General features: G+C 50.6%; 1 protein-coding gene across 3 annotated transcripts; it reads left to right on the forward strand.

The window, feature by feature from the left end:
• The first annotated feature begins 1478 nt into the window (after positions 1 to 1478).
• CRYBB2 (crystallin beta B2) lies at positions 1479 to 16195 on the forward strand. 3 transcript variants are annotated; one of them, XM_084997574.1, is made up of 8 exons: positions 1479 to 1694; positions 2348 to 2630; positions 4712 to 4815; positions 6473 to 6551; positions 9453 to 9571; positions 12837 to 13812; positions 14104 to 14246; positions 15939 to 16195. In XM_084997574.1, exons 6-8 carry the CDS (start codon positions 13738 to 13740, stop codon positions 16105 to 16107), a joined length of 387 nt encoding a protein of 128 aa, XP_084853700.1. In that variant the 5' UTR covers positions 1479 to 1694; positions 2348 to 2630; positions 4712 to 4815; positions 6473 to 6551; positions 9453 to 9571; positions 12837 to 13737; the 3' UTR covers positions 16108 to 16195. The 3 variants fall into 3 exon arrangements, with proteins under 3 accessions (XP_084853700.1, XP_084853699.1, XP_003483492.1); XM_084997573.1 differs by having other exon boundaries at positions 1479 to 2630; XM_003483444.4 differs by having other exon boundaries at positions 1479 to 2630; positions 12837 to 12969.
• The last annotated feature ends 4504 nt before the right edge of the window (positions 16196 to 20699 follow it).

Consider the following 20699-nt stretch of genomic DNA (forward strand, 5'->3'; position numbering starts at 1 on the left):
AAATAGTTGTCACGACAAGGGAGAGTTGGTGCTGATAGAGGGGACGGGTTCTCCACTTGGTCACCTCCAAGGCTCCTTCTCGCTCTGACTCCTTTGTATCTAAAGGTCAAACTGTTTTTGGGAACAGCAAGGCTTGTGTTCTTTTTAGCACAGAGAAGGTGATTTCAGGCTTTTAGCCTCCAGGACTGTGAGACAGTACATTTCTGGAAGTCTTTTTTTTTTTGTCATTATGTTAATTGCGGTAAAATATTCTGCCTGCTGAATAAACAAAATTTACCATTTTAGCCACTTTTAAGTGTACAGTTTAGTGGCATTAAATCCATTCATATTGTCATGCAACTGTCACCACATCCATCTCCAGAGGTGTTAAACTCTGTACTCATTAAACCATAATTCCCCATCCCCCCACTCCAGACCCTGACAACCACTCTTGTACCTTCTGTCTCTAAATGCAGCTGCACTAAGAACCTCATACAAATGCAGTCATACAGTATTTGTCCTCTTGTATCTAGGTAAAGAACCAACTTAGTGTATGTGAGGATGCAGGTTCGACCCCTGGCTTCACTCAATGGGTTAAGGATCCCACATTGCTCTGAACTGCGGTATGGGTCGCAGATGTGGCTTGGATCCTGTGTTGCTGTGGCTGTGGCCTAGCATTCGACCTAGCCCAGGAACTTTCATATGCCGTGAGTGTGGCCACAAGAGGAAAAAAAAAAAAAAAAAAAGAATTTTCCTCCTTTTTAAGGCTAAATAATAATCCATTGTAAGAATAAAACACATTTTGTTTATCCAGTCACCTGTCAGTGAATATTTGGATTGTTGCCACCTTTTGGCCATTGTGCCTGATGCTGCCATGTGTATGGTATGCAAATATCTTCTGGTGTCCCTGCTTTACTTCTTGGGAGATACCCTGGAAGTTGAATTACTGGCTCACATGGGAATTCTATGCTTAACCTTTTGAGGAAACACCACACTGTTTTCCATTGAAGCTGCACCATTTTATACCCCAAATTCTGTTGTCTTAAGCCTTTAGTGTTGGGCCCTTGATTTTGGCAGTCCTAAGAAAACAAAACAAGTCTCTATTATGTGTCAGGCTCCGGGCTGTGGGATATGATGATGTGTGGTCAGGGCACTTGAAGTGACATTAAATCCATTCATATTGTCATGCAACCATCACCACATCCATCTCCAGAGGTTGTGGACAGCCAGGCTGTCCTCTGGCTCCGTCCAGCCCCTGCTCTACCAGTCCCTACTCCACCCACAGGCCCTTCACGTGAAGGCCGGCCTCATGCCCAGCTGGTGACTATTCTAATCCTCAGGCCAGAATGGCTCCACCTGCTAGATTATTAAAGGGAAACATCTGCCCTGGTGCAGGTCATTAACCTGAGGGGCTGGGCGGGGCTGCTGGTTCCCCTGGTAACTGAGGAGCCAGCGTGACGTCAGTTCCCCTATAAAAGGCAGCCTCCTTCTCCCCGCCCAGGAGTAAAGATGGCGGCTGTGTCCTGCTCTTTGTGGGCTGCACATGGTGGGGTGTCACCCCGAGAGCCTTTGTTTTGCATGTGTAAGATCCCCTGTCCAGTAACCATTGATGTCTCTTGCCTCTGGGCTCAAAGGCTGGGCAACCACAGGGCTCACAGGACTGCAGGGTGCAGCCCAACCCCGAGCCCAGCAGCCAGGAGGCCAAGCAAACTCCCGTGAGTGCCGAGAAGTTGGGACGTGATGGGACAGAAAGCCGCGGGGTGATCCCCAGATGGCCGTCCGCTGGCCTGCGGGGCCCTGCTGCAGGCGACCACCCTGAAGTGTCTGTCTCTTCTATTAAGAAGAGGACCGAGGAGTCCTCTTAACCTCGAGGCTCTTTCATGTGACTGCTCGGGGCTGCTGGTGAATAGGGACGAATTGCGAGGACCCATCTCTGGGATGCTCGGTGTTACCTCCCCGACTTCCACCCCTGAAGCACTACCGACACCGGCTTTAGGGGTATGGACTCAGGGACAGGTTTGTGACTTGGACGTGGCCAGTTACCCAGAGGGGTTTGGTGGGGACCTGGGGCAGTGGCAGAATGACCAGAGTGTCCTTGGGCTTCTGGTGGCGGCTGTGAGAAGGGGCAGCGCAGTGACCTTGCGGGACTGGAGCAGATGTGCACCATCTACGATGTCACAACATGTGGGGGACGTTACAAAAGGCCAGGAGGAGGCTTTGAGCCTCACAACCACTATTCGGGGTCTGACAGCCCTGTGTGACGGACAGGACCACGCGGATGTGGGTAGCGACCAAGGACCGAGCAGTCTGGGGGAGCCAGTGGAAGCCATACGCTGGCTTTTCCACCTGCCTTGCACCCCTGCTGCAGGGCTATGAGGGGGCAACGTAAGCAACTGAGACGGAACCACCCTCAGCACATGGACAGGAGCTCACGCAGGCCCTACGAGCTGTGACTGAGCCCCCGGGATTGGTCGTCAGTGCCTGCACTGGGTCAACCAGGGGCAACTAGTCAGCACCCTCCGAATCCAGCAGTGGACACCGAGGGACCGAAGGACCGTTGTCTACCACCGGTCAGGATGACACCTTGCTGTTGCCCTGGAGAGGGACCTATGCCCGGAGAACACGTGGCAACACAGCCCAGAGGCCGGCAGGTAGGTCCCCAGGGGGCTTGGGTTTGCTGCCTTGCGGAGAAGAGCGTAGGAAGGGCGCCTGGGTTCCACTGTCTGCTCCCGGCCCCACCTGGGGCTGCTGAGGTGACTGACCCAGGCCCTTCCTGGAGAAAGGCCCCTTGTATGATCCCCGTGGCTGGTTGTTGAACCATCTCTTGGGTACTCTGCCTGGCTGTGGGGACCGCAGTGGCTGGGCAGATGGTCGTGCCAGGACACGGCCAAGGAGCAGTGTCATCTGTGCTGTTACTGCTTGTATTTCGCGTCATGGTCACGACCTTCCCTGCGTTGTGCCTGGTGAACACCTTACACATCAACCCTCGTCTCGGGGGAGGGAATCTGTGCGTGGACAGGGCGGCCACAGTGCCCTCGCTGTGAAAAGGGTCTGATTACTGGGTCTAAGGCAGAGGCTGGCTTCCTCCTCTAGGCTCCCATGACCATCTGACTGGATAAGCGCCTGGCTCACTCTGGATCCTCCGGAGCGGCTGGTGTCTGGGTTGCACCTGTGCTGTTCGGGTGCAGGGCGCCTCTCCCTGACTCCAGCGGTATCGAGGGAGAGGGACAGACCCAGACAGTCAGGGTTGTGCAGGGGATGTGGGGCTGGAGGGTGCGGTCAGGCCACTCAAAGTGGCTGTCCTCTCGCTCCGTCCAGCCCCTGCTCCACCAGCCCCTGCTTCACTCACACGGCCACTCAGTCCTCTTCATTATAGGGCTGCTGGTTTCCCTGGTAACTGTGAGCCCACTTGACATCAATTCCCCTATAAATGACAGCAGCCTTCCTCCTCCCCAAGTAGCTGAGATGCTGCCATGTCCTGCCCACCGTCTGCCACACCAGGTGGGTGTTGCCCCAGGACCCTTTGTGTTAGATCCTCCCACCCCCCCGCCCACCTCTTCCAATCCAATGTCGTCTCCGTTGCTGTCGCTGGGCTCTTTCTTCAGTCTCAAGACCAGGCAACTACTAGGCTTGTAGACCTGCTGGGTGCAGCCCAACAGGTGGTAAAGCAGGGAGACAGTGGCCCTTCCCTCCTGATGCTGATCTTCTAACTGGAAAGGCAAGAAGTAAATGGATAACATAACGTCAGGTGGCAACGTGCTATGGAGAGACCCAGCCTGGCTGGAGGCTGGGGTGTGTGTGGGTACTGGGGATGTGGAAGGTGGGGGCATGCAGGTCTCCTCATTCAAACCTGGTTTCCAAACCCCAGTGCTGTCCCTTCTCTCCTGTCTGATCTTGGATTTAGTCCAGGGAAGACCTGTACATGGGAGGAACACCAGAAAAGGCCAAATGCCCAGCAGCAGTGGGGCCGTCAGTAGGGATCCGAGAAGTTTCTCCAAACCACCAGCCTGAGCATCCTAAGGGCACCCCACTTAAGAATGGTGGGTGCCTGGATAGTCAGAGGCTTTCAGAGCCAAAGAGAGGGAACTTCATCCTGCACAATCAGGCCTCTGCCCGTCTTGGTAACTCAGCCCAGGCCCTGCCCCATCATAGGCCACCCTGTAGTGGCATTAACCTCTTTTCAGGTCTTGAAATATCATGACAGTGCATTTTACCTGGTCCCCTTCTGCTTGGAACTCTTCTCTCAATCCAGCTTCTCAGGCTAATTTATCCCCATCCCTGAGGACTTGCTTCTTCCCAGGAGCTTTTCTGGATGGTTCAGACTGGGGTAGGTCCCTTCCTAACACTAGCCCTTAGAGCAGAGTTTGGCGCCAAGTACACGCCTGATAAAAATTTGTTGAATGCATGGATGATGCACGGATGCTGGACCCCACCAAGCCACCTTTCTGTGCCTTTTTTTTTTTTCCTGCCAAGGCCACTGAGATTTGCCTTTCTCTGCCTCCCCCAGGGCTCAGCTGACCACACTAGTGAACCCAGCATGCCCCAGGTCCTGGCAGCTGGACGGCTGATGCATGCAAAGCGGGCATCTCCTTGCCCAACCGCCTGACCAGCCTGGCGCGGCCGAATCTGAAAGCTAATGACATTATTGTGCAGAGACACAATGTCTGTGGGCATTTGCTGACCCGGGCTTTGGTGAGGGCTTAATCCAGCATTCTCGGCCCGCTTTCCACAGGGATGCAGCAGTCACCCGTCTTGGCACCGGCACTCCTAGGGAAGATATAAATGCCACCTCCCGCCTGCAGGCTTCACGGGCACTCTCAGGGGCTGGTGTCACTGGTAAGAATGCCTCTCTTGCTTGTCTTGCCTTTCTCTCTCATCCTCCTCCCTGATGGAAAGGGTGGGAGACGTGGGTGTGAATCCAGAGGCTACCACTTGCTGACAAGGTGACTTTGGCAAAGACCTCAAGGCTCTCAGCCTCAATGTTCTTTTCTTAAATGGGGGAGGGGGTCCTGAAACCTCTTTTGCGCAGTGATAATGTAGGTGAGTGGTCCAGGACGGTGTCTGCATGGAGTGTGAAATTTGGTGAGGTTCTTTATTAATCTCAAGCAGTCCATCAGCATGCTCGTTTTGCCAGCAGAAGAGAATGTAACTGAGGGTTTGCAAGTGGAAGGGATAAAACCGTGGAAGGCTCAGCTTTGTCTCTAGGGCGGTGAGTCCGCTCTGTCCGTATCCACAAAACTTCTCGGTGGTCCGCCCCATGTCCTGCCTTGGGGAGCATGAGCAGTTGGGAAGAAGTTGCCCCTCTCGGGGCGCTCCCAGCAACTGGTGACTCCAAAGCTGCGTGGAAAGGACCTTAAAAATGCCATAATTGCTGCCATGTACTGAGTGTGTTCCAGGATGATGGCCAAGTGCATTACAATCGGATCATTACCATCTGCTCATAGATTTACCAGGTGCCCTGCTGTCCCCATTTTACAGAACAGGAAATTGAGGCACAGAGGGGATGGGGGATGCCCCTCCCAGGGCCTTGATGCTGGGAAGCGGTGGAGGGCAGCCCTTGAGTTGAACCACTTGCGCTTAATCTCTAGTCTGAGGATGCTGAGGGTGAGGGACTGTAATGGTGGGACTTCCGGCACAGGGACAGGCCCGGAGGGCTGGTATCTTAGGGCAGAAGAGCAGGGTTGACTCCCGACTGCTTAGTTGAATGTCCTTTTCTTTCTGAGGGAAAGAAAAGCCTGGCCTCTAGTGTGGAAGGAGCTTCTGGAAGCTGGATGTTATCTCGGGAGGAGGAGACAGGTTTTTCCCTCTACACTAGGAAAACCCAGGCTGGGTTCTCTGCCCCTCCTGCAGGAAGGGAGAAGAAATGGACACTTTTCTAGACTTTTCTGTCACTAAGAGATTCTCCCCACGGCTGCCTATTACATTGTCTTAACTTCCCTTACACTTGTATCTTTGCTAAGCGTAGCAAAAGCAAAGACAGATTGAGTTCTGCAGCAAGTATGTGTGCTAATCAGGGGGTGGGACAGATACCGCGGTGGAGAGGAGCATTCTGGGTGCTGGGTCAGGAGCAGAGAGGCAAGGAAGAAGTTAGGGGTGAGGGGCAGGGGTATAGTGGACTTTGAGGTTGCAAATTGGGAGATACAACCCGGCCAAGCATGGCCAGGGTATGGGTTTTGTCTGCTGGTCCTGTGTTCTTTTAATCAAGACATCTGCATGGTATCGTGGAGCTGATTCAATTAAAGATCCATTGTCCAGGGCCAAGCTCTAGGTCCTCACTTTATTTTTTAGTAGACCTCCTTTCTCCGCCGCCCTTGGAGCTGACCCAGATGCAAAGAAGTGAAGCTCAGGATGGATGTTTAGGCAGCTACCTGCTGTCCCCACTGTACTAAATCAAATGAAAATCAGGATGCAAGGCTGGAATGGCTCCAAGGCCCCCAGGGAGAGAGCTGAGGGTCCGAAGTCCTCAACTGTGCTTCCCCCCAATGCCTTCCAGGTCATTCCTGCACAGACAGCCCACCATGGCCTCAGACCACCAGACCCAAGCGGGCAAGCCGCAGCCCCTCAACCCCAAGGTGGGTACCATGCGGGGGCCGGGGGCAGCACAGCGCCTCTCTGACTTGCTTTCCCTTCTGTAAAGTGGGCTGGTGTCTTCCTTCCCGGGGCACCTCCTCTCTGGGCCCCAGACTCCCCTGCTTGCTTCCTAGGAGTAGGGGGCTGATTCAGAAGGCCCTCCCCCACCCATGCCTAGCATGCTTCTGGCTTTGGAGACTTTATTTTCTTTGCCTTTCCCTGCACCCCATTGCCTGGGGGGGGGGTCCCCCAAAGCCTGGGAAGGTCTGGGGGAGGGGAGGCTTGTGACTAGGAGGTGGGGTGGGATTCCCTGCTTCACAACTGGGTGAAAGTGTTGACCTCTATGACCCTCAGTTCCCACCTCCAAAAAACAGGGAGAGTTGGACTCGTGGCATAAGGTAATTGCAAAGAGGTGAAGAAAACAGGCTCAGCCTAACACATGTCCACCTGACACCAGCTAATGGAGCCTTTGTTTTCTCCTCCTAAGGGTGGTGGGATCTTATCCCGATGTCCGGGGCTTGTCACTGACTCTGCCCCAAGCTTCTACCAGCTACTGTCCACCAAGCTGCCTGCCTGTTGCCCTCTGCTTCAGGGGCCTCAGGCATGGATTCCATCCTAGAATGGCCCTTTCATCTGATTTGCCCCCTACTGCCAGCCCTGAAAGCTTGAGCTGACGCAGGCCCTCACCACTCATCCCATTCTGTCCCTTACGGGGCTTACTTTCTAGAGGACAGACAATAACTAATAAACATATGACTTGAAGGAGTGAGAAGTGTTGGGAAGGAACAAAAAGAGTGGGCTTCCCTAGCATTGGGTGGTGGGGGGGGATGAGGAACATTTTAGCTAAGGTGGTCAGGGAGGACTTCTCTGAGGAGGTGACAAGGAAGTGAGGAAGCAGTGAAAATCCGGGAGTGGGCACAGGGGCAGAGCATTCCCCTGAGTGCATAGGCCCTGAGCTCTCAGTGAGCCGCGTGCATCTGAGCAGCAAGAAGGCCAGTGTGACGTGGTTTGGAGCTATCCTGTCCAAAAGCTTTCAAATGGTAGCCACGTATGGAGTTTAATGCTTCCTAATAGCCATGTTAACAAGGTAAAAAAAGAAAACAGGAAATTAACCTTCATGTTCTCTTTTATGAAACCCAATATATCCTAATGTATAGTCAGTGAAGTTCCCAGGCCAGGGATCGAATCCGAGCCATAGCTGTGACTTAACACCATAGCTATGGCAACGCTGGATCCTTAACCCACAGTGCCGGGCTGGGGATTGAACTGGATTGACCCAAGCCACTGCAGAAACCACAGTGGACCCTTAACCTGTTGCACTACAGCAGGAATGCTTACGTTCTTTTTTTCATACTTAATCTTCAACGTGTGATGTATATTTGATGCTTATAGCACACCTTAATTCAGATTAGCCACACATGAGCATATAGTAAATGGCTACTGTGTTGGCCAGCACAGGTAGAAAGGATTAGGTAATATCTAGGTTTCTAGCATCTATTTGCTGATAAATAACATCAATAATAATACTGAGCTCCTGGGCTCTCTGAGGCCTTTCAAATGCATGGAGAGGCTGCCCTTCCTGGCTCTCATGTTCTGGATTCTTCCCAGTAACCCTGCAAAATAGGCATGACTCCCAATTTTATGGATGGGGCAGCTGAGGCTCGGAGCCATCACGTGTCTTCCTCGGGTTGCACAGCTGGATGCAGCAGAGGCGACATTAGAGCCCAGGTCTCCTGACCCATCTGAGGTCCTGTCAGTGAACATAAAGGCTGAATTGAGCCTGTGGAATTTGTGAGACCTGCTGGGCCTCCCTCCCATGGCTTTGTCTGGCTAATCCCCAGGCTGGGAGAGAGGGTCACGTTGATCCAGCCAGTGCTGACCTTGTGGATTGTGCCGCTGCCCCTCCTGGGAGCCCGCTGCCCTGAACCCACCTCTTCATCCAAAGATAGCTCCCTGGGGGAAATGTGGCTGGAAAATCCCTGCTCCCTAAATTTTCTTTGTAGTTGTGAAAGGTAGCAGCTGGCCCCCATTAGCACTTGCCTCTGAGGCTGTGGGCAGCCTCTCCATTTCTGCTGAGCTTCAGTTTCTGGGATGGAGATCCTGCCAACACTTCCCTGGGCTGATGAGAAGACCAGGTGAGGCAATGGGAGTGAAGTCCTTATTAGAGGTATCCCAAGGGGAAGAAAAGCCTGCAAACGCTGCAGGGGTTTAAGAAAAGGGCACAGGTATGTATAGTTTTACGGGTGAGATGGGGATGAAGGGTGGATATGGTGATACTGATCCAATTCCAATGGGCAAGAGAAGCTTAAGCAGCATTGTCTAGCATCTTGCTGTTCTACTGTGATCCACAGACCAGTGGTACCAAATTCATCCTAGAATTCATTAGAAATACAGACCCAGGAGAGGTCCCCCCTGCCCTGACCTGCTGCCCCAGAAACCATGTTTATCAAGATGCCTGGTGCTTTGCATACATATGAGAGTTTATAAGGTGTTACTGTACTGGAAATAGCATCAGATGAGTTTGGGCTCCAGTCTCAGTTCTGCTACTTCCACTCAGGATCTGTAGCACTCCCTTAACTAAGTACACCTCCCACACCCAGAGCAAACATGGTATGCTAACAATTATGCTCCTCTGAGTCCTTCCAACAACCCTATGAGGTAGGTTCTGCTTTTATTTCCTGCTGGGGAAACTGAGGCTCAGAGAGGTAACATGCTGGCTCCAAGGTCTCAGAGCTGGTAACAAGAGCCAGGAGTGTCAGACTTTATATTTGGTTCCTGATTCCCAAACGTGGAATCCTTCAGCATCCTTCGAGGATCTCCAAGTCCCCATTCATCCCACTGCCCTGCTCTCCATCCTCCCCATCATGTTGGGGGTCTGACTCTCTTCTCTCTTCCTGTTGCAGATCATCATCTTTGAGCAGGAGAACTTTCAGGGCCACTCGCATGAGCTCAACGGGCCCTGCCCCAACCTGAAGGAGACGGGAGTGGAGAAGGCAGGCTCTGTCCTGGTGCAGGCTGGACCGTATGTACCTGGGGGTCCTCTCTTGGTCAGGGGCTGACAGGCTGTGGCCATCAGGTTGTGCAGCTGGAGGGATCCACTCTCACTGAGCTCCTAGACCATGCGATTGGGGGACCAGGATTTGGGGTCCCAGTAGCATATGGAGAGCTTGTGCTTTGAGGTCCAATAGAGTCAGGCTCAAATCCTGGTTCCACCACGTCTGGCTGAGTGAGGTTGGACCAGGAACTTCCCTCTCTGAGCTTAGGTTGCCTCCTGTGTAGGATGAGGATAGCCAGTCCTCCTTGGGATGAAGGGATGGAGTTAATGTGGAAAGCCTGGCACCAAGGTCAGCCACATCCTTGAGGCAGGAAGATGGATGTGTGACTCCCATGGACCTTTTTAGAGCTGCCAATCTCTGGCTCTGGAAGTGTCCTCACTCTTCTGGGAGGTTTAAAGATGGATGTTCCAACTCTGCATCCACTCCTCCCTTCCCAGGTCCTGGTAGTACTTGGTCTTTGATAATTTGCTGACACATCTGGGGAGCAGCAGGCGTGGGATGCCCTGACTCAAGAGAAGGGGAGGTGACTGACTGGTCAGGTCTGACTCTGTCGCGCTCAGTTTGCATCACTGAGCATGGCCGGCAGGGTCCTCCCTTTGTGGTTCTTTGACTGTTCCTTCTCTGCAAGAGGCTCTGACATCATGGGTGGCCACCAGTGAGCCCCAGTGAACAGGTCAGTGAGTCTGTTTGTGGGTTCTGGCTGACCTGCACCGCACCTCAAGGTTCATGGGGCTTCTGCAGCGTGCAATGACCCTACTTGCATCAGAGTCTGCTGAGGGGGAGAACCCAGCTAGAGGAATGGGCCAGTGCAGCCCAGCCCCACTTGCCTGACAAGCTCAGGGCATCGGTGTGCCTGAGAGCTCCCTGGGCAGCTGAAGTTTTGACCATTGAAGAACAACATTTGTTTTTCCAGTTGTCTTTTTTTTTTTTTTTTTTTAATGACTGCACCTGCTTCATATGGAGTTTCTTGGGCTAGGAGTTGATTTGGAATTAGAGCTGCCAGCCTATATCACAGCCATAGCAATGCAGGATCCGAGCCGAATCTGAGACCTATATGGCATCTTGCGGCAATACCGGATCCTTAACCCACTGAGCAAGGCCCGGGATTGAACCCACATCTTCATGGATACTATGTTGGGTTCTTAACCCACTAAACCACAATGGGTGAAAGAATATCTCAAATAGACATTACATTCCTCTGCTTTTTTTTGAAAATGTAACTTCGATATTTTCATTTATTGTTTAAAATGAAGGAGAAATGGTTTAAGACAAAAAAAAACCATATAACTCTATAATCTTACCACTCAGAAAGTAACCATTATTAAGATTTTGATACAAATTTGATTTTCTCTGTCTATATTAAACATATACTTATTAAATATATACTTTATGTACTTAATATTAATATACTCAATATTATACTTTAATAAGTATATATTTAATAAAAAGTCAGGTCATGCTTTACATACTGTTTCATAAGTCAGTTTGAAAAAATTTGCAAGATATCTCAAATCCTCTCCATGTCATAAAATAGCATTTTATGTCAATGGTTTTCAAAGAGTTTTTGGGAGGTAAATCTATATCAGAATCAAAAAAGAGGGAAGTTTTTGGTTTTTTTTTTTTTTTTTTTTTTTGCTTTTTTAGGGCTGCCCCCGTGGCATATGGAAGTTTCCAGGCTAGGGGTTGAGTTGGAGCTATAGCCACTGGCCTATACCACAGCCACAGCAACGTCAGATCTGAGCCGTGTCTACAACCTACACCACAGCTCATGGCAATGCCAGATCCTTAACCCAATGAGCAAGACCAGGGATCGAACTTGCATCCACACGGATGCTAGTGAGATTCGTTTCTGCTGAGCCACGACAGGAACTCCATGGGGAAGGAGATTTTGAAGTGCAGATTCTTAGGCCACATCCCTGCCCCATTAAATAAAACTCTTGGGTCATCTGCAGCCTGGCAATCTGCATTGTACAAACTCACCTAGTGATATTTCTGCCCAGTTAAATTTGAGGGCCCATGTCCTACCTCATTATTTCTCATGCCTTTGTAACTTTCCATTATGGGGTATGGCATAATTTACTCAACTAGGCCACGCCCATTGGATGTTGAAGTTGTTTTATTTGATATTATAAACAACACCATAATGAATATCCTTATCGGTATATCTGTGAGCTCTTGACAATTGTTTTCTAGGATATACCCTAAGGCAGAATTGCCAGATCAAGAGTGTATCCTTTTCTAAAAGCAGCGAGAAACAGGACTTCCTCTTCCATTAAGGACTTAGATTACTGTTCTGAACAGCCATTAGTGCACCAGGCTCAAATGTTTGCCTCTGCAAAAAAACACCCCTAAATGCTAGGCATCTTTAAGTCAGTGCTGCCTTTTCTTCCCCCCTATGGCTGCATCCACGGCATATGGAGTTTCCCAGGCCAGATATTGGAACTGAGCCACAGCTGCAGCAACACTGGATCCTTTGACACTGCATCGGGCTGGGGCTCGAACCCACACCTCTGCAGCAACCCAAGACGCTGCAGTCAGATTCTTACCCCACTGTACCACAGTGGGAACTCCTGCTGCCTTTTTCTTACTTCCCCCTTTGCCATATTCCATGTCTCACCAGAAGGTAATCCTTCTCTTTAAGGTACTAGTTTTCTTCTACTGTGGATATGAGTAGAGTAGCAGTTCAGAGACCACCATCAAACACAAAAGAGAAAATAGACCCAAGGAGAAGGAGCTGGTGTGAACAAGGGGCCTGAGCTTTAGATGCAGTGATGTCCTAGAGTCTGTTGGGCACATTTCTTCCCAACTTCATGCTCACTTATGTCACACTGAGTGTTTGAAATCAGCCACAGTGGGAGTATTTACACCCTGGAAATTGGCAAATGCTACAAAACAGGATTTGTTTTGTTTTGGAGCACACCACTTAGCAGCATACCCCTGGCTCTATGTATCTGTGGTTCTATGTATCTGTGTTTGTTGCCAGGCCATTTTGGGCTTCCTTATTTCTGGATTGTGTTCCAGGTGATTGAAGTCTGCTTCATGGTGGGTTCTGGTAAATAACCGAGGTGATTATCCTCTTTGATTTGCTGTATTGGGATTTAGATGAGGCTGCTACTTGTTTTGATGAGCTGGGTGACTGTGATCTCTGAGCCCTGAGCAAGTAGCCAGGGTCCTATCAGAGGAAGCCTGGGGTGAGCCTGACCTACCCCCTTCTTTCTGTCTCCACTGCAGCTGGGTGGGCTATGAACAAGCCAACTGCAAAGGGGAACAGTTTGTGTTTGAGAAGGGTGAGTACCCCCGCTGGGACTCCTGGACCAGCAGTCGGAGGACGGACTCCCTCAGCTCCCTGAGACCCATCAAAGTGGTAAGCCCCCTGACCCTCATCTTCTTCCTCTCTCTGTCCCCTTGGAGCCTGAATCTAGGGACCAGGAAGGAGCCTTCACTTCTGCCAATGTGCCCCTTGTGACTGGTGGGGGGACTTCCTGGGCCTGTGACCTCACATAAGTCATTTCTCCTCTCTGAGCCTCAGTTTCTGCATCTGTAGAATGGGTATATTAGTATTTACTGTCCCAAGAAACCAGCATGCTTAGCCGAGAGGTGCCACATTGTACAAGTTTAGGAACTTCATTCAAAGTGCTTCAGGGGGTGCTGTTCACTTTCTATTCTATGTGGACGGTGCTGTCCAGGGCTGTGTGACTCCTATCACAGAGCAATTGCTCAATAAATAATTGCCATCGTAAATATTAAAAGAAATTCTGGATTTTGTGGTAGAGAAGGCAGTTTAGTTTTTGTTCACAACTCATGCCAGTGTGACCTTTCAGTGCTTCTCTGATCCTAATTCTTACTAGTGTATGAACCCTCTAGAGGGGCAAAAGGCCCAGTGATGCTCAGTTACATGCCCAAACCTCCCCAGCCCAGCCTAGTTCTCCCCAGAGCTGGATGGAAGATCAGAGAATATTGGACTTAGCATTCCACAGACCTGGGTTCATCTGTTGGCTCTGGCACTCCCAGCTGTGTGACCTTGGCCAAACTGCTTTACCTCTCTGAGCCTCAGTTTTCTCATCTGCCAAAGAACATAAGAGAAACTTAAAGGTTGAAAGGAGATGACTAAGAAAAACACAGGAACAGGAGGATGGGAAGATATGTGGAGGCGAAGGAAAGCCAAAATATTCCAAGTATCTGCTACAGGCTCAATAAGCGTGTGTGTGTGAGTGTGATGGCAGTCTTTTATTTTAAAATAGGGCAGTTGAGGCTGTGGGAGGGAAGATGACATTTCAGAATCAAATATTCCTCAAAGTGTAGAGTCTGGAGTGTCTGTTGCATGGCCCCGTAGGATCTTAACGAGGCCTTTGTCCTAGACACGTGCGTGGTGGGGTTCCGGGGTGGAGGGCTGCAGGTGGCGCATGCGGGTCCCAACTCCAGGATGCGAGGATGGGTGGGAAGGCCCCGCTCTGGGCCCCCTCATCCACATTCGCTTCCCCTCACTCCCTGCCCCCAGGACAGCCAGGAACATAAGATCATCCTCTATGAGAACCCCAACTTCACCGGGAAGAAGATGGAGGTCATAGATGATGACGTGCCCAGTTTCCACGCCCACGGCTACCAGGAGAAAGTGTCTTCTGTGCGGGTGCAGAGTGGCACGTGAGTGTGCGCCCTGCCCCGGGGGCCCAGACCCTGGGCTGCCAAGTCCTGCTCTGCCTCACCGTCTGGGGCCCGATACATGCCTGACCTCAGTCTTCTCGTTAGAAAATGGGTATTGAAATCATCAGCCCATATGGGGCTTTTGGCCCCTGATGTTCTCTCCCGACCTGCCTTTTGGATAACACCCTCCATCCTGGAAGAGCAAAACCTTGGCCTTAACTTCAGCCCCAAATGACAGGACAGTAAATGGTGGGGGTGGGGGCAGGGTATGACAGAGCCGGGTCGGGGTGGGGAGCAGAAGGCTGGGAATGAGTGGAGCGGGTCCTCAGAGCTGTCCGAGGCCAGAAGTCCAGCCCATACTGGCCTTTTAGTGCACGAGTTCTGGAGATTGGAAACAGCAGGTATCCTCCTCCACCAAACTAAACTTCTTTAGCACATAAACCTCAGCCATCAGCATTGGGGAATTTCTCACTGAAAAAAATGTGAATTTTGGAGTCCCTGTTGTGGCGCAGTGGAAACGAAACTGACTAATATCCATGATGGCTCGGGTTTGATCCCTGGCCTCACTCAGTGAGTTAAGGATCCGCAGTTGCCACGAGCTGTAGTGTAGGTCACAGACACAGCTCGGATCCTGCGTTCTGTGGCTGTGGCGAAGGCCGGCACCTACAGCTCCAATTGGACCCCTAGCCTGGGAATCTCCATATGCTGCAGGTGTGGCCCTAAAAAAAAGGCAAAACAAAAAAAAAAAATGTGGTTTCCGTGGGGAGTCTGAAGATGGGCAGTGGTGTGTTGCAGCCAGCTTGTGCTAGCCTGCAAGAGCTGACTTTTTCTGCATCGTTGTTAGCGGTTGTTTAATCATGGATGGCTTGAAGTCATCAGTTAGGGGAGTATTTAGACTGCAGGAATTGAAAGATGTTTCAAATCAAGACTTTTTTTCCCCCAAGAGAGGTAGTTTACCCACACATACTGGCTTTCTGGGGTTCGTGAAACCCTTAAGAGTGTGCGCAGTTCTGTACTCAGGTTCCCCACCATTTACTTATTTATTCATTCACCGAATTATTTGTCGAGTGTTATCATACACCAGGCCCCATGTTAGGTGGCGATCGGTAAGTCAAGGGAAGTTCGTGAGACCCAACCTCTACCTTGTGTAGTTAACAAGTCTGGTTGGGGGCCACTGTTAATCATTTAGGAATCCACACAAATCTAACGTCTTTCCCTGAGGAAGGAACTCAAGCTGAAATCTCAAGACAACAGGGATTGTGGTGCTAAAAAAAAGGAAGGCATTCCAAATGGCTAGAGCAGCACATGCAAAGGCCCTGAGGTGGGAGCTGCAGTGTAGATAACAGATGCGGTTCAGATCTGGTGTGGCTGTGGCTGTGGTGTAGGCTGGCAGCTGTAGCTCCGATTCGACTCCTAGCCTGGGAACTTCCATATGCCGCAGGTGCAGCCCTAAAAATAAAACTTAAAATTAAAAAAAAAAAGAAGTTGTGTCTATAGATAGTGAGGTGCCCATCAAGGGAAGGAAGAAAGTCAAGGTTGGACCCCACCCAGCAGGGTGGTGATGGTCCTTCTCAACAGCCAGTTTGTGTGAAATGACTGGCAGGCTTCTAGTGGCTGAACGATCCCTTCTCTCTCTCCATCTGCTTCTCCTGTCTCCCCACGTCCCCTCCCGCCTCCTCTCTGGCCCTGCAGATGGGTCGGCTACCAGTACCCTGGCTACCGCGGGCTGCAGTACCTGCTGGAGAAGGGTGACTACAAGGACAGCGGTGACTTCGGGGCCCCCCAGCCCCAAGTGCAGTCTGTGCGCCGCATCCGTGACATGCAGTGGCACCAGCGCGGCGCCTTCCACCCCTCCAACTAGCACCCCATCTCCTCCTTTCTGGGGGGCCTGGCCCACTGCCCAGGATCCCACCAGTCATCCTGGCGAGTGAATAAAGTGTGACTTGCAACTTGTCCTCGGCAGCGTCTTTTATCCCCATGGGAGCCAGGGTGCTGTGTGTATGCATGTTTGTATGAGAGACAGAGACAGTTGAGAGAACCAGAAAGTGTCTGGGCAAGGGGTAGGACCACCTCACCGAGACTGACAGCTCTGCAGCTGCTTTGCTGTGTGACCTCAACCGTGTAGTCAACCTCTCTGAGCCTCTGCTTCACCTGACTTAAAACCCTTTGACCTCCAAGCTCCTTGTGTGATTGCTGAACTCAGTCACCCCAAGGGCATGTGATATCTTAAAAATGTATTCATGAGAGTTCCGACTGTGGTGCAGTGGATTAATAACCCAACTGCAACAGTTCAGGTCACTGTGGAGGTGTGCATTCGATCCCTGGCCTGGTACAGTGGATTAAAGGATCAGGCATTGCCACAGCTGCAGCTTGAGTTGCAGCTATGGCTCGGTTTCAATCCCCGGCCTGGGAACTTCCCTATGTTATCACCTTGAACCTGAGAGTTTTCTCAGATCTGTCCAGAGGAGCTCCCAACCCTGCAGCCCGCCCCCATCCCAGAGAGAGGTCCAATGACCTGTTTGTAGTTTTGCGTGTTCCTTGGTCCCTTTGTTTGTGACTTGGTTGGGGTGGGGACTGCAGCATAGCCATTGAGGGCTGGGTTCAAATGGCTGTTCTGAAGCCCTGACCAGTGATGGGGCCTCAGAGCATTGATGCTTCTATTTGGAAAAATAGGAGGAAAAAAACAGTGCTTCTCTAAAAATAGTGCTTTCTCTAAGAGGGTTACAGCAAGGACGGAACAATACCCCAGGTCTTCTTTCTATAAATGTTAATCACTGGCTGGTTTTCTGTAGTGCAAATATCCACTCCCAGAGAGTAGCTGCTTTTTACTTTGCCTTTGGTATCTTTTGATGTAGTCATTTAAAATTTCGATGTTGTCTAGCACCAGTCTGTTCCTTTATGGTTTGTAGCTGCCCAGTCTTCTTTAAGAAATTCATTCTCCCTCTACTTCTCACGAATATATTCTCTAGATTTTTTTTTTCCCGGAAAGTTTAAAAATTTTGCTTTTCCTCTTTTAAGTTCTCAATAGTCCTGGAGTTGACTTTTGTGTATACCATGTGGAAGGGACCTGATTTCTCTCCCCACCCCACTCCCACTTTGGACCACTGTCCTCCTGGAGTAATTTATTAAGAAGTCGATTTCCCCCACTGTGGTGCAATGTTGCCTTTGTGTCTCGGAGTAAATTGACACATACGTGTGGAGTCTGTTAATGGGTTCTTTTTTTTTTTTTTTTTTTTTGTCCCTTTATCCTATTTGTGTATCTCTGTAGTCTTACCATATTGTGTTAATAACCATTGCTGTGTAATGAATCTTGCAGTGCCTTAAGTCATTTTTCTTCTTCAAGGACATTTTAGATAGGCTTGCCCCTTTATATCTCCATATAAATCACTTCCCCAAATCTAGAAAAATGGGAAATCTTATTGAATGAGCTAAAGTGATTTGAAACATACAGATGGGAACTAATCGGTGCTTAATAAATGTTGCCAGCTTCTATTTGTTTCTTCATTCTTCAGCCAGCACTTACTGAGTGCCTGTTTTGTTCCTGGAACGGGCAGAGGAGGGGATACAAAGAAGTGAGACTGAGCCTCTGCCCCCAGGAAGCTTCCACTCTGGGGAGATGGAAATAGCTTGAAGTAGAACCATAGCGATTACTCTGAGTTGAATCTTAAGCCCCAGTCCCTCAGAATGTGAACTTATTTGGAAAGAGGGTTGTTGCTGATGCAATCAGATCAATTTTATTAAGGTCACACGGGGAGTAGGGTGGGCCCTTAATTCAATATGACGTGTGTCCTTATGAAAAGGGGAAATTTGGAGACAGACACACGTACACAGGGAAAATGCCATGTGAAGATGCAGGCAGAGATCAGAGGGATGCAGCAGAAGCTACAAAGCACCAAAGATTGTCAGGAAACCACTAGAAAGCAGGAGTCATGGAACAGATTCTCCCACATATGCCCCCAGAAGGAACCGACTCTGGAGACACCTTTACCTTGGACCACTAGCAAATGGAACCATGAGAGAATAAATGTCCATTGTTTACACCACTCTGCTTGTGGTAAGTTGCTCCTGCACCCCTGGGACGCTACCACAGTGATGGTAAGAGGAAGGGGCCAGCGACACCAAGGGAAGGCAGGGGTTACTGCCTGAGGCATTAGGGTGGACCTCTCAAAAGTGGGGGTGTTCAAAGAGTGAATCTTGGGGAGGACAATCTCAGCAAAAGGAACAGAGTAGGCAAAGAAAGAGTGAGAAAGAACATGGTAGGTTCCAGTGGTTCAGGTGCGGCAGGTACTTTGGGGTGTGGAAACTTCAGAGGGTTTGCTAAGCACGAGGTCCTAAGAGGTTGGAGAAAGATGATGAGGGTGATGATGATGATCATGGTGATGGTGGTAGTGATGATGGTAATGACGATGATGGTGATGACGATGGTAATGATTACGACAGTCATGGTAATGATGATGACAATCATGGTGATGGTGGTGGTGATGGTGGTGATGATGGTAATGATGATGTATGTGTGGCAGGTGGCACCAAGAGAGTTTCTAGTTGTCTATTTGAACATACCAAACTACTATAGACTTCATGGTAAAAGCATGGCCATCATTTATTTAGCTTACACTTGTGCAACCCAGGCAGGACCCAATGGAGACAGCTCATCTCTGCTTCAAATAGAGTCATCTAGGGTGGCTTGAAGGCTGGGGTGGACCACTGCATGGCCAGGTGTGCTGGCAGTTGGCTGGGACCTCAACTATAGCTCTCAGATCGGATACCCCCAACATGAGGACACCCCGTGTCACTGGCTTCCCCACAACCTGGTAGCTGGGTTCTCAGAGAAAGTGTCACAAGAGGAAGCAGAAGACGCCTGGTATCTTAGTGACTTGGTCTCAGAAGTCACACGGCATCATTTCCTCCAAGCTCTATTGGAAGAGGATTACTGTAGGTGGACCCAGGTTCTAGGGGAGGAGACAAAACCCCCACCAGTCAATGAGAGGAAGGTCAGTGTATGAGATGAGATATATTATGGGGGCTGTCCTTACAAAATACAATCTGCCACTTGGGGAAGCGAGGCAGGAATGGACTTTCACAGGCAAGGAAGAGGGCCTGTGTTCATAGGACCATGACATGCTCTGTCTCTCAGACTTCATTCTGTTCAGTGAAAGAACAGACTGGACATGTTATCTGGTTGGGGTCATTGTCCCTCCCCCCATATCTCTCTGATTGGTCTCTATATATGTGTGTATTTCTGTCTCTCTTGGTACCTGTCTTTATTTCTGCTCTTATCACTTCATCTTTCTCCATCTTTCTCTTTCTCCATCTGTTTTTCTCTCTTTATCTCCCCGTTCATTTCCTATTTTTTCCTTCACCTTCCTCCCTCCATCCCTCTTTCTCTGCCCCGGGTGGGCTGTGCTCTGATTCCCCCACCCTCCCAACGCCCACCATGTGAGCATGGACAGCGTCCCCTTTTCCTCTGGTATCCAAGGGACCCGCTCTGCCTCTCCTTCCTGCCCTCTAGGAGCCACTTCCCTTTCAAGCCACCAGGTGGCAGCAAAGCGTCATCTTCAGGGCTGCCCGCCTGCAGGGCCCTGATTGGATCCCGGCCCTGTCAATCAAAGCGGGGCAGAAGCACATTGTTACAGGTGGGGGATTTACTCTCTGCCCTAGAACAAACGGTGGGTTATTCCTGTTTTGCACGTGAGCAGCTGAGGCTTACAGAGGGGGTAATGGCTTGCTCAAGTTCACTCTGGGAGAAAATGGAAAAACGGGTTGGAGCCCAGAGTTCTATCTGACCCAGGGTCATTCGCCTGTCTGCTGTTGAACCCTCACACCCCGAACTCTCCCCGGCTGCTCTGGGGGCCCTTTTCCTGGCTGCTGGTAGTCACTGTGCAGTCCTGTGCCCTGTGCTTGGCCGATGGAAGTTCAGGGGATGCCCTTTGAAGCCTGGAGTACTGGGGAGGCTGGCGGGCAGGGCGCCCTGACCGGAGCTTTTAAAAATAGGGAGCCTAAAATAGTCCTTCCCAAGCCTCCTTCTCACTGGGGCTTTTGCTGCTGGCTGGGCTGTCGGGTCCCAGTGTCCTGCTGGCTCCTCTGGACAGACTCTGCGGGAAATCCAGGCTGGAAGGCAAGCCCGCCTCAGAGCCACAGCCCATTACAAGCCTCCTAAAACCAAAACCTCGCTCCCATCTCTGGGAGGAAGCTGATTGGGGATGGACTCCAGCATCAAGAGGCTTTGGCAGAACTGCCCTGAAGGAAAGGCTTGAAGCAGAACAGGTGTGTGATTTCTCTGTGTTGGTCTCTGAACTTCCATCCTCCTTTGACCTCCTGAATTTCTCTTAAATCCACCTACTTCTCACCAATCCCCCAATCCAAGCTGCATCGTCCCCTTTTCTCACAAACCCAACAGCCTCCCCCTGGGGTCCCTCTGCACACAGCAGTCAGAGGGAATCTTCTCAAAATGCA

Source organism: Sus scrofa, chromosome 14 (genome assembly GCF_054392235.1).
Source record: "Sus scrofa isolate SSC_HxYL_T2T_F1_AM1 chromosome 14, Sscrofa_HxYL_maternal_Yorkshire_Landrace_v2.0, whole genome shotgun sequence".
Lineage (NCBI taxonomy): Eukaryota > Metazoa > Chordata > Mammalia > Artiodactyla > Suidae > Sus > Sus scrofa.